Source organism: Ursus maritimus, unplaced genomic scaffold (assembly GCF_017311325.1).
Source record: "Ursus maritimus isolate PB19 unplaced genomic scaffold, ASM1731132v1 scaffold_2, whole genome shotgun sequence".
NCBI lineage: Eukaryota > Metazoa > Chordata > Mammalia > Carnivora > Ursidae > Ursus > Ursus maritimus.
Window position 1 is genome coordinate 82,542,757 of NW_024424452.1, and position 18,853 is coordinate 82,561,609.

An 18,853-nucleotide genomic window follows, 5' to 3' on the forward strand; every position below is an offset into this window, starting at 1 on the left:
AACATGGATGGATCTAGAAAGTATAATGCTAAGTGAAATAAGCCAGTCAGAGAAAGACAAATACCACTTGACTTCACTCTTATGTGGAATTTAAGAAACAAATGAACAAAGAAAAAGAGATATAGAAAAACAGACTATTAACTATAGAGAACAAACTAATGGTTACCAGAGGGTAGGTGGGTGGGTGGCGATGGGTGAAATAGGTGAAGGGGATTAAGAGAACACTTATTACAATGAGCATTGAGTAATGTATAGAATTGTTGAATCACTATATTGTAATATAACACTGTATGTTAATTATACTGAAGTTAAATAGGTAAATAAAATAAAGAATGGTAATTAAAACATCATTTTTAATAGCAAAATACAGATCTTCCTTGACTTATGTTGGAATTATGGCCCAATAAACCCATTGTAAGTCGAAAATATTGTAAGTCCAAAATGTATTTAATACACTTAACCTACCCAACATCATAGCTTAGCCTAGCCCACCTTCAGTGTACTTTGAATACTTACATTAGCCTATAGTTGGGCGAAATCATCTAACACAAAGCCCATTTTATAATAAAATGTTGAATATCTCATGTAATTTATTTTTTTATTTTAAAAATTTATTTATTTTGGGGGGGAGGGGCAGAGGGAGAGAGTCTTTCAGACTCACTGCAGAGCATGGAGCCTGACCCCAAGACCCCTGAGATCATGACCTGAGCCAAAACCAAGAGTCCGTGCTCAACCAACTGAGCCATGCAGGCACCCCTGAATATCTCATGTAATTTATTGAATACTGTACGGGAAGTGAAAAACAGAATGATTTTAAGTGTATTGGTTGGTTACTCTTGTGATCATGTGGCTGCCTAGAAGCTGTGGGTCACTGCTGCTACCCAGAATCGTGAAAGAGAGTTTAACCCCATATTGTTAGCCTGGGAAAAGATTAAAATTCAAAATTTGAAGTACAGTTTCTACTGAATGTGTATCATTTTTCTACCATTGTAAAGTTGAAAATTTTAAGTTAAACCATCTAAGTCAGGGACCGTCTGCACTGGAAACTATAAATGTTCATCAATAGCAGATTGGCTTGAAAAAAGCAGATTATAGAAGGTAACAAATATGATTATCTCATTTATATTAAAATGTTTACATATGGATAAAGTAGTCTAGAAGAATATAGTCAGCAAACTGATAGACGTTTGTTACCTCTGAGAGTTGAGATTCTTAATTTCTCTGTATTATTAACTATTTTACAGCATTATCAGGGAAAAATTTTCATTTGGTAAAAATGTCCTAATATATTGTGAATATTTTTTATACCACGTACATATTTCTGCAGCATAATTTAAAATTGCTATAAAATATCTTGGGTAGTTTATATCATAATTTATTTATGCATTTTCCTATTGTGGGCATTGAACTTATTTTTAGCTTCTGTTTTTATACACATCATTGCAATAAACTGAAGGACATTTTTCAGTCAGTATTTTTGTAGACTTATTTGAGGTATTCAACATTGTTGACTCCTTCTTTCTCTTCTTTAAACTTTCCTGGTGCCTCTGTCAGATTTCTGACACAACTCCCGGCCTTCTTTGCAGGCTCATCTTTCTTCCCTAATCCTTTATGTGGCTAGGTTTTCTGTCCTAAGCCCTCATCTTCTAACACTTCAAAATTTCTCCTTTGGTGATGTAATTTACTTTTTTGGCTTCAACTAAATGCAAATAACTGTTCAATGATTATCTTTAGCCCAAATGCCTCCATCTAAACTCTAGATCTGTGTATTTAGCTACTTACTGAATATTTCCATTTAGTGGTACCTTAAAGTCACATAGCCTGGTCTGAACTCATCTATCTTCCCAGACCTGCTTATGCAGCTTTGTTCATTATCTCTGTGAATGGCATTATCATCAATGTAGTAGCTTAAGCCATTCACCAAGTATCATTCAAGATGCTTCCTTTCCCGGGCCATCCCATATCGATCTAATCACTCCAGCACTAAGAGTTAACTCCGAAATATCTCTTGAATCCTATGCTCCTCTTCATTCCTGCAACTCTTACTCTTGTCTTTTCTTCTTCCCACTCTTCCTCCCTCTCCCCTTTCTTTCTCTTTAAATCTACTCTCCTGCTGCTAGAGTGATTGTTTTAAAATGCAAAACAGATTGGTCAATTTATTAGTACCACCATTCCCTGGAATGACACTTTAGCCCTTCCTCTATGACTTTGCTTCTGTCCATCTGCCCCTAAGTTTCTGTTCTACCAACTACTTTTGTTCTCAAGAGCCAGTCATGTCCATGCATCATCCTTTGCCTAGAACCGTGCTATCTTTTTTCCCTCACTCATCCTTTAAGAAGAAACTCAGACATTATGTCCTCCAGGAAAGCTTCTTGACCAATCCTTTCTTTCAACCACATCTACTACTGTAGATTAGGTGTTCCTACCATGTGACTATATGTATCCATAGCATTTTTTTGTCCATTAAATTGTTAAGCTTCTTAAGACAGGGGCTGTTCTTTTTTTTAAATTTAAATTCAATTAATTAACATACAATACATTATTTGTTTAGGGGTACAGGTCTGTGATTCATCAGTCTTACATAATACCCAGTGCTCATTACAACACATACCCTGCCCAATGTTCATCACCCAGCTACCCCATCCCATTACCCCACTCCCCTCCAGCAACCCTCAGTTTGTTTCCTATGATTAAGGGTCTCTTATGGTTTGTCACCCTCTCTGGTTTCATCTTGTTTCATTTTTTCCTCAGGTCTTCCCCTATGATCCTCTGCCTTGTTTCTTAAATTCCACATAGCAGTGAGATCATATGATAGTAGTTTTTCTCTGATTGACTGATTTCCCTTAGCATAATACCTTCTAGTTCCATCCACATCGTTGCAAATGGCAAGGTTTCATTTTTGATGGCTGTGTAATATTCCAGTGTGTGTGTGTGACTCCCCCCCCCCCCGCCCCACATCTTCTTTATCCATTCATCTGTTAATGAATATCTGGGCTCTTTCCATAGTTTAGCTATTGTGGACATTGCTGCTATAAACATTGGGGTGCAGTTGCCCCTTCAGATCACTACATTTGTATTTTTGGGGTAAATACCCAATAGTGCAATTGCTGGGTCATAGGAGGACAGGGGCTATTCTTATTACCCTTTTTGCCCTTATCCCTAGCACAGTGTTCAGTTGCAAGATTAGTGCTCATTAAATACTTCTGAATGAATAATCAGTACATACTACAAATTATTAATATACACTAAGCTATAATTGTACTATTGTTTTATCTCACAGGATTTTATAAAAGAATTAATTGAACCTGGGATAGGCAAGCCTTTTAGAGAGGAGGAAGAAGAAAGTATGGAGGATAATTTTGAGATGCGAAAGGAAAAGGAAGAAGAGGAGGTAAGATGATTTAGTATTACACTTTCCTTTCCCTTTATATTTTTAAAGAATATATATATGTAGATACTGGGGTGCCTGGGTGGCTCATTTGGTTAAGTGACTGACTCTTGAGTTCAGCTCAGGTCATGATCTCAGGGTCATGAGATCGAGCCCCGTGTCAGGCTCCACGCTCAGCACAGTCTGCTTGAGTTTCTCTCTCTCTCCTTTTCCCTTTGCCCTTCCCCTCACTTGCACTCTTTAAATAAACAAACAAACAAATAAATAAATAAAATCTTTTAAAAAAGAATATATATAGGTACTATTGAAAATAGAAATGCGTCATCTGGAATAAACAAACACCTCAGCTCCCTTCCTTTCTTCATATAGATTTAACCGTACCTGAGACACTCTTATCTTTTTATTTTCCACGGTAGGGGTATCCTTTTCCTTTTCGAAATCCAGTCACTTCCCATCAGCCTCATTCACACCTGTACTCCTATTACCTACACAATCTATCTCTCAGCTTAATGCTGTTTCTTTGTCCTTTCATTACCAGATTTTTCAAACAGAAATTTAAACTCTGTGTGTCCACATCTTTTTTTTTTTTTTGATAGGCTCCAACGTGGGGCTTGAACTCATAACTCTGAGATCAAAACATGAGCTGAGATCAAGAGTCAGATGCTTAACCAACTGAGCCACCCAGGTGCCCCCTCTTCAGTTCCCATTCTGGGCTACCTTTCCCCTTCATCCCAAGCCCATGCCCACACCTCCTTTCTCCTCACTGTGTTTCTATTCATGCTGGGGCATTTGTAGTAATAAAACCCTTCCTGGGGCACTAATAATAATAACAATATAATAATAATAATAATAATAATAATAAATAGAATGATAACTACCAATAATTGAGTGCCTACCGCAAGCTACGTGTTCTGCATGTGTTATCTCCTATCTATACAACACAACTTCAAGGTAAAAATTATTGCACCATTTTACAGATAAGAAAAATTGAAGCTCAGAAAGGTTGACTGGCTTACCCTAGGTCAGAAAGCTGTAAGAGGCGGAACCAGCATTCAAACCCAGATTAGCCTGGCATAAGAATCCTTGCTGATTCCTGGATTGACTACTATTGTCCTTGGCTCTCAGAACTCAAGGTCACCTAACACTCTCTAGACTGTCCTAACTTACTTCCCTGATGTTTCTTCTCTGTGAATAGTTTAAATGTTGGCATGATCCCGGGCTGTGACCTAGGTCCCCTAGACTCACACTGTACATGCTAGACAGCAGAAGAAAAATTTTGTACAACACCTAAGCCTCTTTTGACCAGCATTTTCTGTTTTATTTCTGGTACAGTGCTTGGCATATAGAAGGCACAAAATGAATGGAAAACAGTGTATTTGGCCACTAAATTCTCTCATACCTTTGAAATACGTAACACACTCCCTCTTTTCCTGCTCTTGTGGCCTTAGTTCTGACCCTTTCCGCTCTATGTTACAAAGTCTTGTTCGGTCTTCAGATATCACTTTCTCTGTAAAAACTGCCCTGAGAGTCTAGTTAGAATTCAGGGCCCTTTTCTGGGAGCACAGAGCTTTTGGAACACACCTCCTTGCCAACACCAGTCGTGTATGTTGTCATTATTTTCTGGTCCGGCTCTCCTACTGTGCTGTGAATTCCTGAGGTCTGGAAGATATTCTCTTTGATTCCCTCACCGTTCTCCCCACTTCCCCATCCCCACTAATTTCTCACACACTGTTTGCTGTGAGTCTTTGAAAATGCTTCTTGAATGTCTAATGCAAATGGAAGAGTAAAGCTTCAGACATTGCTCCAGGGAACTTGCCATACCACTGGGTCACACCCCAGCTCGCTAACAGGTCCTTCCTGTTTCTGTGCCCTAGAAGCCTTCAACATCCTCAGAGGTGGAAAAACTCATTCGAGTAATTGAAGAAGATGAAAATATTCATTCCAAACCTCTGTTTGAAGCAGATATATTCTCTTCCTGGGTATGTATTTGAAACCCAATTAGGAAATCCAAAACCAGAGAAAAAAATCTGAGAAATTTCACATTATGTACAAATGATATGGATTTAACATAAGTTTTAGCTCCAAGAGGGCCAGGAGCTCCTACGTAATGCATTTTTCAGATTTTTTTTTTCTTCCCAACATCATCTCTGGAAAACTCTTGTTTTTTACCTTAACTTTATAAAAAACGTCTCATTTTCTTCTTTAAAACCTCATTTTAAAATTAGCATTTCATTGCCTTCCTTAACAATATCTTGGTCAAAATTTGGCCTATTTTTTTTTTTAAATATATTCATTCAGCAGACTCTATTGAGAACTGTGACAAGCATATACCCCTGACCACAAGAATTGTTGGGAAATTGGAAACCTTTAGAAACTCAGTAGGAAAACAGATTTAAAATTCTTCCACAGAAAGTTCTAGGACTATGGTAGACTTAAGTCAGTTCTAGATTTCAGTTCTAGATTGATATTTCTCTCAGTAAAGGATGTCATGCCTTGATCCCATTAATCCACATTAATTTTGCGTGTGTTTATACTGTGCATTTCTTTGCGGGGCAGGGGGGGGAGTGTGCCAGAAATCCATAGACTTAGTCAGATTTCTCAGCCCCAAAGTTAACCATTCCGTTGTTAGAGATCTGATCCACCTGAGTAGGCAGTGGTGTAGGGGGGGCGGGGGTAGGAGCCGTAGTGAGGGTAGCGGCGGACAACAGTGGGATGACTGAGGCAGACTGCAAGGATGTGAGTCCAGGGAGGTTGTTGGAAATAGGCTGGAAATAGGCTCCAACTCTGGTAGAAAGAGCTGGGAGAAACCACGTGAAGAGTCAGGCAGGAGCTGGCAAACTGGGGTGAGAGTAATGCCTAGCGGGGTTACAATCACGTTCTGCCCGAGTAATGCCTTTTCAACAAGCTTTTCATATAATATGTTAATCTGTCAGTCTTTATGACTGAGTGAGGTAGGGGTCTAAGAGTAACCGTGAGCCATGTACGGAAAAGGGAGATAAAGGGTAGCACGGGTTAATCTGCTTAACACCGCCCCCTGCCCACCAATCCCACCCAAAGCCTTCCTGCCTCAGAGTTTCTCCCCTGCTGTGCCATCCAGGCTAGGAGTCAGGGTCAGACCTCCCCGATGATAACAGCCTGTAGCACGGGGGGTGGGGGGGGTGCTTGTTTTTGATGGTGGGGGGCTCCTGCTCCAGGATGCCGCCTTTCCATCTGACACGGTGTGGTGCCATGTGACTAGCTCACCTGAGGACAGTGTGGCCCAGAAATTCTATCTGTAGGCTCTGGAAGTTTGCTACTGCTGCTACTCCAGATCCCTGAAGCTCGAACTGTTTCCATCTCATTGACCATAACGTCCGGGGCACGGACCCAGAGGGCAGCCGGGTACATAATCACTTGGGACTTCCTGGAGGTAAAGAAGAATCACAGTCATCCTATGGGATGGCGGCTTGAACTCTCACAGGCAGAAGGGGATCATCGGGTGCTCAAACAGAAGGGACCTAATCGTGCCAGGCCAGCAGAGACAAAGTGGGTGCCCAGAGAATGAAGATTCTTGAACTGGCTTGTGAGGTCAGAGATGCAGAGGTGGAGCTGGGGAAGGGCTGTCTTGATTTGGACCCTGCTGCAGGCCAGGAGGAGTGGGGTGGGGGTGGGGGGGTGGGGGGGCTGCTGAGCTCTGTGCACTTGTCATTCACGAAAGTCCTGGGGCTCCCTAAGGGCACTTTAGGGTTTCAAAACTTTTATTGTAAGTTTTTCTCGTGCCTTTGTTTGCTTGTTTTTTTCCTTTATTTGTTTATTTTTTTGACGGACAGTGTCTGGTCCTGAGAGCATAAATAACCATTTTGCAGGGACACCAGACCTATCAGGCAGCTCTCTCCTGCTGGTCTAAAAACACAACTCCCAGGAGGCAGTACATTTGATTAACACTGAGGAGGGAAAGGAAAAATGAAGGGCTCGGGAAGCAGAAAGCCTGTGGTGTGCAGGCATAACTTGTCATGTCCCTGGGAACTGAGTTGTGAAACTGGAGAGCTCCAGAGATAGAGGGGTTCCGGGTTTCTAGCGAGAAATAGCTCCAGACCCCTGAGAAGCTATGGACCTGAGCATGGAGATTCCAGTTACTCTTAGTATCCCCTCCTGCAGGTGACTCCGGGACGGGATTTTCGGGGGGTTGAGATATGAGTGATATCCCAAGAGGAGGGGTGGTAAGTCACCTCCAGCTTGGGCAGACTAAGAACTTGGCCTCATTCATACCATTACCTGATGCCTAGTGTTCACCGTAATGGGGCTGGCCCATCCACTATGCAAAACACTCCTCAATTAGCTGGGAGTTAGGGCTTTGCGGGAATTCCTCAGAGCAGGCCCTGTGTACATAACATGGCCTGCTGTGCCTGAAACAGGCATACCCAATTTGGTCCTGGGCCCGATTAAGTGGTGAACCCAGTGATCCCATTAAGCTGCACTGACTTTGCCGCTGCCCCCTCTTGGGAGAAGGCCGCTCTGCCTTCAGATGCAGCCCAGTTCAGTCAGTTCTGGAACCTTGTCGCATGGCACCCCTTATGGCCCTCTCTGAATCACAGTCATTCCAGCACTGTTCCTGCAGGACAAGCAGCCAGAATTCCGTGACGTCTCAGCTGGCTGGAGGAGATAGGGGATGACTAAATCCGCCAGCTCTCTCGGAGGCAGTACCAAAAGCGCTCCGAGCTAGACTGCCCCTCATGGGCTGCTGTCTGACCGCACGGGTAGTGTTGCCTATAGCTCAGCTACCCCGACAAGCAAGATGCTAGAGACAGTGTCAGGCTCATCTTCACACCATAGATTCTGGCTGTCTCTAAAGAGTTCGAGGGTATGAGGGAGATAGGAAAGTTTGCTGGATCACCTGTGAACTGAGGAAGGATGAACAGGGGCCAGATTTGGGGACATCAGCAGTGTTTTATGATAAGATGAGACTTTCTGCCCTTCCTTCTGTTATTGGGCTAAAGGTGACCCTTACAGGTCTGTTTTCCTCTCACTGTACCACGTATGCCAGAGCAGTGATTAATTTACTTATTTTATAACAGCAACAAGGAAGGCCCTTGGAATTGGTGGTTCTAGAAAGTATGTCCAGAACTGATAAGGCACTATGTCAGTGCTTGGATCCCAAGGAGCTGGGCCTGGAGCCAGATCCTCCCTGAGATAGACCCAAACTAGAGATACTGTCCAGTCGAAAGCCTGTAAGTAGAGTCAAACCTGAGGAAGACCAAGTCAAGAAGGCCAAAGACAGAATGGGAACCAGAGACCAAGCACAAAGCTACAGCAGCTTGGCACAAGCAAGGAAGGTCCAAGGCAGTTACTTCCAAGAGCTGTGAGGCCTGTGTTAACTACCAATAGCCCACTGTTGACCGGAAGCCTTACAGATAACATAAGCAGTCAATGTTATATGTACTATATACTTATTCTTACAGTGAAGTAAGCTGGAGGAAAGGAAATGTTATTAAGAAAATCATAAGGAAGAGAAAATATGTTTACAGTAGTGGACTGTAAAATATCCATGTCTAAGTGAACCCACATAGTTCAGACCTGTGTAGTTCCAGGGTCCACTGTATATCTGTGGAACAAATGCCGAGTCTGAAGGCTCACATGTATACAGTCATGGTTTACTCTGGTTTCTACCTGTCAAGTTGTTTCATACAGCTATAAACCATGTGTGGACTTCCAGTTCTAGAAGCCTCTGCTCTGAAAACCTTTCTTTTGGGCTCAAAGAACAAGTTAGTGGTGTGTGTGGCATAGACACAACCACGTCCCGTGCCATGGGTGCAGGCTGGACAGTGATCACATTTACTTCCCAAACAGAAAGGGGAGCAAGGGGGGAGCAAACAGAAAGAGGAGAATACGTGACCTGGGAAATAAGAGACTAGAAGAGCGAGAGTAAAAGGGAAAATGTTTAACATAGTTTCTTTTCTCTGGTTTTCTTTTAGAAAAAGCTAGCATAGTGCAATGAAGAGGCCTCCATGAGGGTTTTGCTTAACCCACTAGATCTTTCTGTGAGGAGGGCAGACTGCCTACCCTCTTCAAGCTCCCTTTCCTTCCATAATATGGGATTCCATCCAATCTTTTACGTGCCTCAGGTTGGGAAGGATGGATAAATGAGATTTTAAACACAGTTCTGGGCAAAAAGGGGTGAAGGGGAGTGGGAGGTTCAGGCTTCCAGTGCCAGAATGAATAAGTCACGGGGATGAAAGGTAGGGCATAGAGAATAGAGCCAGTGACATGTAATAGCTCTATGGGGACATGTGGTATGTTGAGATTTGTACAGTCAGCATGCTGTACACCTGAAAGTCATGTAACATGGTGTGTCAGCTGTGCTTCAATTTTAAAACAAGTGCACAGTTCTGGGAAAATGGTATAATACTTATTTTTAAATATCCTTATAATTTTGGCTTTCTAATTACATTCTTTCACCTTCCTCTTATTTTGTTTCCTAGAATGTATTTAGAGTCAAAATAAATGAAAGCAGTGGGTTCTGGCTTGTTTTTTTTTTAATTTTCACTGCCTTGATATTTATGAAGTTCCTTAAGGAACCGAAAGATCTGACTGGATTTTGCAATGTTATGAGCTTAGTGAAGTAAATTATTAAGAAAAATATAGTTAATAATCTTGGTCATTAACTTGATTTATAACAGGAACATGTTTACCCTTCTCTTTATTTTTAAACCTTTTCTTTCCTTGTTTTTTGTTGTTGTTGTTGATATTGTTGTCCCTGCTTTTTTACAATTCTAATCAAATTTTATCCACCTGTAGCATGAATAATTTGGAAGCTGGTATGCTGTGTGGCCACAGGTAGTCCCTATTCTTTTTTGGTGTTAAGATTGTGCTTAATCATCTACTATATAAATATGGATAGTAGAAAAAAATATTCTGGAAGGTTTGGTCCAGAACATTCTGAAGGAGTAGAGTATTAACTGTTGGGACTCAGTTCATTCATAGTGTATCTTTCCTTTGTCAGAGAGAATCAGCAAATCAAGGTACAGTGGCCCCAAAGTATCTTGAAGCAATGGCTGTAATTGAACGCACACAGGAGAAGTTAAGGTGAGTATGCGACACCACGACACCACCACGATGGTAATTACAAAGATTGCTGGTCAGGAGGTGTGGCTGAGAAATCCACGCCTCGGGGCTTACCTTGGTTTCTTCTGCTTCTTTTATCCTCATTAGTGGGATGTTACCTCCAAATCTTCTGCTGGAGGCAATGAATTCTGCTCTCATAGGAACATCCATCCTCACCCACGGTGGAGGTAGAGGAAGTAAGAGTGTGTGTATGTGGGGAATAGGGTGTTAGGAGTGATCTATCCCGTATGTTTCTAGAAGATGAGCTAGAGACATAAATGGAACTGGGAGAAACTACTTTGTGCAAGAAAGATTGCTACCTACCCTTCAGAGTAGGAAGGGCGGTATAGTTAAGATGGTGGAGAGTGCCGAGAGAAGAGCACGGCCACGTAGACGTAGAACGTGTACTCCGGGAAGTAAGAAGCACATTTCAAACTAGTTTTCTTATTGTAAAATCTGGTTTTAGAGGTGCTGGCAAAAAGGGAAATGACTGGATTTAGTTTGTTGGATCACATCAATGAAGAGAAGCCAAAATTAGCTCCTGAAAAGGGGTTCCTTGGCTATTGAGAATTCCAAATACCCAAAGGTCAGATTTCACGAAGAGCTGATAAATACATTGCATTCTTAAATCACAGCATGACTGCCACGTTGACATTACCGTCCAGAGTAGTGTCTAGGACCGCAGTTCTTGCCTAAGGATTGATGCTGCTGCTTCCCTTATTTGTACCTTTCAGATGCAGTTAGCTAATTCTACTGCTCTTCTAGACAATGAGTTTCTATACATGAAAGATACTTTTTCAAACCTTTCCATTTTGTTGTGTCTCCCTGGACTCTGTCCCCATCAGAGAAGTTGAAAGCAGAGCCAGACAAGCAGAGGAGAAGTTTGAGGATGTATATGAGAAACTTCATTATACCCTTATAAGAAATAAAGAACTGGAGAGCGAACTAGAGGCTATTTTGATGAGTTCTAGAAAGAAGGAGTGTGAAGGAAGAGAAGAAGAAAATGAAGGAGAGAGAGAAGATGGAGAAGAAGAAGAAGACAACGATGAAGAAGTCAGGCCAGTAGAACATTCCCCAAAATCTCTAAAGAAAGGTGAGGCTTGCTTTCTCATTTTGCTTTATTTAGGTTATATTTATGAAACAAAACATGTTTGGGTCACAAATATCTTAGAAAAATATTAATATCTTTGAAAAATATTAATATCTTTAGTACCGATTTACTGGTTCATATTTTTCATAGGAATACACATACATTTAACTGTGTAACTATCTTTTTTTTTTTTTTTTAAAGATTTTATTTATTTATTCAACAGAGATAGAGACAGCCAGCGAGAGAGGGAACACAAGCAGGGGGAGTGGGAGAGAAAGAAGCAGGCTCATAGCGGAGGAGCCTGATGTGGGGCTCGATCCCGTAACACCGGGATCACGCCCTGAGCCGAAGGCAGACGCTTAACCGCTGTGCCACCCAGGCGCCCCACTGTGTAACTATCTTATTTAGACGACTCACAAAAAAGAAAACCAAATGACTAACAATTGTAGACTAAGAAACTAATATAAGATACAAGTTTTGCTTCTGAAACTGGCAAAAATTCTTAAAAAGAAAAGAATATAATGCTGGTCACAAGGGGAAAACTGGTTTGTTTTACAGATAATACCTGTGGGTGGACACACATAGCTTTTTCAGAAAATAATTTGAAAGTATGTGTAGATATCCCTTAAATACATGCATATACTTTGACCTTTGACCTAATAATTTTACTCTTGAGAATCTAGTCCAAGGAAATAATCCTAAGTACAAAAAAAAAAGATTAATGCACAAAGATGTTCAATGTATCATTGTATATAATAGAAGCAACCTACCTCTCCAGTCATGGAAGAAAGGTTAAATAAATTATGTTACACTAATATACTTGAATACTATACCACTATTAAAATGGTTTATAATGACATGAGAAATTTTTTTAAAAATTTTATTTATTTATTTGAGGGAGAGAGAGCATGAACGGGGTGATGGGCAGAGGGAGAAGCAGACTCCCCGCTAAGCAGGGAGCCCAACACGGGGCTCGATCCCAGAACTCTGGGATCATGACCTGAGCTGAAGGCAGATGATTAACCAAATGAGCCACTCAGGTGCCCCAGGAAATTCTTTTTTTAAAATTTATTTGAGAGAGAGAGAGAGAGAGAAGTGAGACTGAGCAGGGGGAAGGGCAGAGGGAGAGAGAAACCCAAGCAGACTCTGTGCTGAGTGCAGACCCTGATGCAGGGCTTGATCTCCTGACCCTGAGATCACGACCTGAGCCCTGAGCTTAAACCAAGAGTCAGACGCTTAACCGACTGCGCCACCCAGGTGCCCTGGAAATTCTTATGTTTAAATATCAATTGCAAAAAAACACACTTTTTCAAAGCTAGAAAAAAGACCAAGATGGAAATTGTATCCAAATATTGATAGACATTGTCTCTGGTTAATAGAGGTTTGTGGGGGATTTTGCCTTTGGTTTTTGGTACTTGTTTGATTTTCTGTGAAAATAATCACCATTATTCTACAGGAAAAGGAATTTGACTCTTCATTTTCTTATCTCTAATTAGTGCAATAACCTGCCCTCAGGCAGTTCTCAGTATCCGCAGGATTGGAGGCTGTTTTTTGATTCTTGCTCTCACCTTCACCCTTTGGGGTGTTCCCAGGACAACTCCTGGTGCAAGGGATAGTACAGGGAGGAGAGCTACTTCTGTTTCTCTGTCACCCCTATATTCACCTGCATCCCCAGCCAAAGCCGTTGGTTAGCCAGCGCCCCACAGCCTCTACCCAGGCATGGCGCGTGTGTCCTGTCACCAGACTGAGCTCATTTTCTCTCCTTCTGTTAACTCTCAACTGGGAAGATGCTAATTATTCCAAGTGTGACAGTCCTTTAGCTTTAGGTTCGAATATATGTGAAATAGTTTTCACGGATTAAAAATTTTCATCTTGGGGCGCCTGGGTGGCACAGCGGTTAAGCGTCTGCCTTCGGCTCAGGGCGTGATCCCGACGTTATGGGATCGAGCCCCACATCAGGCTCCTCCGCTATGAGCCTGCTTCTTCCTCTCCCACTCCCCCTGCTTGTGTTCCCTCTCTCGCTGGCTGTCTCTCTCTGTCGAATAAATAAAAATAAAATCTTAAAAAAATTTTTTTTTTCATCTTACACTTTTTCCAGATTACAGAAAAATAAATACACAAATCATGCAAAAAGCCTGCATGGTAACTGGAGTGGTTACCTCAATATGGAATGAGTGATGTTCTTTTCGTCCATTTCCATAAAGACCTTGGGGATGAGGTTAAATCCAGAATGAAAAGTATTAATAATTTTAAGTAGAGGATAACTCTATACAGTTAGTCCCCGACCTACATAAACAATTACCTACATAAACATAGCCACCCTTTACCCTGCTTCCAAATACTCCCTCAGAGTCATTGCTGGGGGGCTCAGAGGTGAAGGAGAGGCTCTGCAAAGCTTAGGGGAATTGGCTCCTAAGCCAAGCCCTTCCCGTGCCATGTAGGAGACCTGACGTTTTCCCCAGAAAATCCATAAGCTGGACGCTCCTTAGGGTTAGCGGGCAGCTCCTTTGAAAAATGCAGACCCTCTGGAGCAATGTGAGAGCCCTGTGGCATGCGCAGCGCTGTATCTGTGTGACTTAGAGCATGAGATCACGTTGCCCTCGAGAGTTGTGCAGCGAGGGGTGGACGGTTACATACCGTAAAGGAGGGAGGCTTGTGGATGCTGGGCAAGGGGAAGATCCGGACGGAGGAGAAGACATATTTATTTTTGTTTCTGTGTCAGTCTTTTTAATAGTTAGCAAATCATTGTGCTCTGAGCTGTGAATGAAGACAGGAATCAAGAGGGAAGTTTACGAAGATGAATAATGGCTTAAGCCTATGGTTAGGAGCTAGGAGCAGGGAGAGACACTAAGAGCAAGACAAGGGCGTGAACAAGATGACCAAATGTGGGATGGAGGTGGTCGCAGCCAGTCAGAAGGACTTGAAGTGAGAAGGGTGGTGTCGTGGAGCAAGCGGGGAAGAGCCAGCTTGATGGCAAGAACCCCCCTGCCCCCATCCCAAGGACCAGGCCTAGTCGGGTCTGTGCACAGGAGACTGGGGAGAGGTCCAGGAGACAGAACAGAAGTGCAGGAATGGATGTGGGAGGATTTTGGATACTAGCTCTATTTGAATTTTTTTTTCGCCAAGCTTTGGATATGTATAGGAAGGAAGGCAGAAATGTTCTTTCTGTTTCTCTATTCTTCTTGACCACATAGCCCTCTTTTCCAGGACCCAGAATTCAGGTAACTAACTGAATACACTTTAACTTTGGGAAAATACATTCTGAATCCCAGTAACCAACTTAGAGTCAAATTTTGGGCCCACTGCCTGTTTGTTGCTTGAGAGTTAGGCAGAATGGAATTTTGAAAATGCTTTATAAAGTTAAAGTCCTTAGTAACTATGAGATATTACGACAATACTGTGATTGTTTTGTCTTTTCAGAGGTACAGCGCAAGGAAGGGTCTCTCAACCCTAAACCCAGACCCCGGACTAAATCCAAGACCAAGTCCAAGTAGCACCCATAGGGTGCTGGGCTTCAGCTGGGCTCCCTCACTGATGTCTCCGTGCTGCTTAGCTGACCCTGTGGCTCAACTAGAGGGACTCTCTGTGCAACAGCTACTGGAAAAGTCACGACATACAACCCAAGAACCTTTTCTCTTTAAAAGTCGCAGTGAAGGCTGTCGGGAATAAGTGCATTCGTTTATTTCCCAGATTAAAAATAGCTTGGGCAAAAGTTTGCTGGCCTCTTCAAATGATTTCCTAACAGACGTCTGTGAAAAGTGTCAGTTCCTGTCAAGAACATAATGCTTTTTGAAGACTCTGAACTCTGCAGAGAAGAATGGCAAATACAAAGCATTATTTTTTCAATTTAAAAGAGAGGAGCCTGGTAATGCTCTTGGGTTTTGGCAGCATTTTCAGATTTCTTATGATTTCAGGTATTTTTATGATTTATTTGATTTTCACAATAACCCTACAAAGTAATTGGGAGAGATGCTGTTATTATCCCCATTTCTCAGAAGATGAAACTGAGGTCCCCAAATGGTTATAAGACTCCCCAAGGTCACAGAACTGATGGGTGTCAGAGTCCCCTGCTTGCTGGACCTGTGTCTGGATGTTTGACAGTGGTGATGGGCCACCAGGCCACTGCTCAGATGGTTTCCTTCACAGGGAAGGACGGAGAATTGTACTGAAATTTAAGAATGCTGCTGAAGACACGCCCAGAATCGCCATTTTTTGCTTTGACGGCTTCACTTGTCTGCTCTGTTCATGACCCTGGATCCATCAAGGCACTAGAGATGGACTAACCCGCAAAAATAAGTTGTGAGGGACAAAGGGACATTTGGGGCAGGCGCTGGGCAAGGACTCCCTCCTACCTCACCACACCCAGCGCCCTTGCATTTGCTCTGATCTCTGGCTCCAAACACCCATGCACCTGCCGTGCCTCCACATACTTAGTGTTCTTTGGAATGTATCTCCTGGGATTTTAGACCCTTGCCTGTTGCCCAAGCCTCAGAAACCCTGTCACTCAGAGTCCCCAGCCTTTTTCAGCCCAGTCCCTGGCCAGGCCTGCCTCTGCCATCATCAAAGTGTGTGTACGATGGGTTTCAAAAATGCTTAACATCTGTCCACCGACGCCCACTGAGTGACTCTTGAAGTCTGAGGTAAGAAAACATTACTTCAGTCGGTCGCTGTGCTCGTGGCCCGGCTGAAAGCCAGAGCTGACACGATTGGCTCCCGCTCACAGTTCTCGCTTGCTGGGGCATAGCGGGCCCTATGCTTCTGCTTTCCTGAAGAGATTCTTAGGTGATTCTGGCAAATCATCTTTTTGGTGGGATTTCCAAATACTTCTTAATTGATTTCTCACTTTGCAGGAATGAGTAGTCATTTCCATACAAATCATCAGCTCCTATCCCTGAACACAAGAACCTTGCCGCTGAGAACATGTCAGCTCCACCGGGTGGAAGGCTTGGTCTCTAAAGGCCAGAGTTATGCCGGCTGCCCCTACAATGAGAATGAGATGTTTGGCGCCTAGTTAGGGTGGTTTGGTTGTGAGCCACAGAAACCTACTCTTGCAAACACACATTAAAGGCTAATTTATTGAAAGTGTGTTGGGGAGCTCAGGGGTTGAAGGGAAGCCTTTTCTTTTTTTATAAATTTTTTTTTTTTTTAATTAGAGAAAGAAAGAAAGCAAGCACAAGCGGGGGGAGTGGTAGGCAGGGTGAGAGGGAGAAGCAGACTCCCTGCTGAGCAGGGAGCCTGATACGGGGCTCGATACCAGGATCCTGAGATCATGACCTGAGTCAAAGGCAGATGCTTAACCAACTGAGCCACCCAGGTGCCCCTAAAGGGAAGTCTTAAAGAGCCAGGCAGGGACCAGATAGGACCAGGTAGTTTTAGACTTCAGGAGCAAGAATTGTTTCACCGACTCCCCTAGTTGCTACCACCATATGAACTCCAATCTTCTCTTCTGTCTTTAGATTATTTTGCTTAAGTCTTAAAGTCCTGAGACAGGGAAGGGCTGCCTTGTGGTCACAAACCACCGCATGCATATAGCAGTGATGGTGAGAGGGTGTCCGGGATTTCTAGCTGCCTTAAAGGGAAGGAAGGACACCTTGCTCTACTATTCTACCAAACTAGAACACAGTATGGGCAAAGGAAATGCCCAGAAGAAAATGAGGGTGGTGGTAGGAGGGCATAACAGATGTTAGGTGGTCTTAAAAAGGAGGATGCTGCAGGAAAGGTGTCTGCACTGGCGCTCCCTGAAAGTTAGCCCATGCTGCTCTGCTTCCCAAACAGCTGGCTCGTGGGAGGCTGGAGATAGTCCTCGAGACCCTGCCACACCTTCTCCGAGTGACCGAGTGACCTGCGGTAGGCTCCCAGCAGAGTGGAGGGAGGGGCGCTTGCCACACACATCTGGTGGCTGGGCTGCCAGGGGAGGCTGTCGTGCTTGTGCGAGGAGACACCAGCCACGCTGCTCAGATGTCCAGACAAAGGCAGACATCTCAAAGAGCTGTGCACCTTTAAAACGAATGCTTGAAATATTGAGGTGGGACTCTAACGCAAGAGACCCCATGTGCCGGTTCTTAACCTGGTTCTGTCCAACAACAACCGCCCTGGGGGCAGGAGCTACTGGCCACCAGGGCTACCTTGGAAGCATGGGGGCAACCTGTGTAGGGGGCCAGGCTTCTATTTGGATACAGCTAGAGCGCTGTCATTTTGAGCTACTGGGGTAAAATCAGAAAAACAGTAGTAGTCATTCCCTGAAGATTTACTTTGTGTAAGCACTGACTAAGCACTTCACGTGTTATCTCATTTAATCACAACACCTCTGTGCTGTGGGTTATGCTTTCATCCCCATCCCTGACAGGATAAGTTGCATGTTTAGGGTTAAACATCTACTGAGTGCTAGAGTGAGTGACGTCTAGCAGCAGAGCCCAAGCTCGCATTGCCTCTCCCAGGCAGAAGCTGGGTGTGCAGGTGATGACCCCTCTTTTTAAAGGGTTTCTGTATCCTCTACTTACTGCCCAGCTCAACCACTGAGCAAATGCACTGACACACAAGCCAAAATTCTAGAGACATCAGGACCCTCATAGACCCAGTAGATTCTGCCAAAGAACCTTGTAGTCACCAGGAAGAGTCTTATCAGATTATAGGGTTATACTTGCTCAGCCATCCTGACCTGGCCCCCAAAGAGACAAGATGCAGAGGCATAGGCAGAATGACCTGCTGGGCCTCCCAGATTCAGGGGAGTCCAAACTGCAGGGCTCCGGCCCCATCTTGACACACCTGGTGAGCCAGGGTGGCCCGTGAAGTTTTTAAGGAGAGCCTGCAAAGCCTCCTAAAGCTGACCTCTTCCTGGTTAGCTGGGGTGCCAGCCACCTGCAGCCCGCCAGCCATGAAGTCACGTGCCTGCACGACAATGCAGGTCTAGATAGACGAGTCCCTGCACATCGCCAGACGCCCTGGAATACCACCATCACATGATCTGCGCCAACCTCACGGCCATGTCGTTTTGGTCATGGTGGACTCCAGCTCCAAACTGGAACGGCTTCTCCCCTTTTAGCAGCTTACTGCCTATCATAGACTCCATGTTGCTGTCACCCCAGAATTCCTATGGTGAAATCCCAGCCTCCAACGTGATGGTATTAGGAAGTGGGGTCTTCGGCAGGTGATTAGGTCACGAGGGTGGAGCCCTCATGAATGGGATGAGTGCCGTTATAAAAAAGACACAGAGAGCCCCCCCCCCGCCACGTGGGGACACAGTGAGAAGACCTGTCTTGGAAGGAGTTGAGCCATCACTAGATGCCAGATCTACT

At 43.7% G+C, this 18,853-nt stretch overlaps 1 protein-coding gene across 1 annotated transcript in view; it reads left to right on the top strand.

The window, feature by feature from the left end:
- The window catches only part of AXDND1 (axonemal dynein light chain domain containing 1), an 88,080-nt gene extending 71,871 nt beyond the window's left edge, over positions 1–16,209 (top strand). The window contains exons 22-26 of the mRNA XM_008696903.2: positions 3,281–3,391; positions 5,266–5,367; positions 10,368–10,450; positions 11,314–11,561; positions 14,979–16,209. Of these exons, the coding sequence (XP_008695125.1) occupies positions 3,281–3,391; positions 5,266–5,367; positions 10,368–10,450; positions 11,314–11,561; positions 14,979–15,052 (618 nt within the window). The 3' untranslated portion in view covers positions 15,053–16,209. The remainder of the gene's footprint in view (positions 1–3,280; positions 3,392–5,265; positions 5,368–10,367; positions 10,451–11,313; positions 11,562–14,978) is intronic.
- Positions 16,210–18,853: the final 2,644 nt, after the last annotated feature.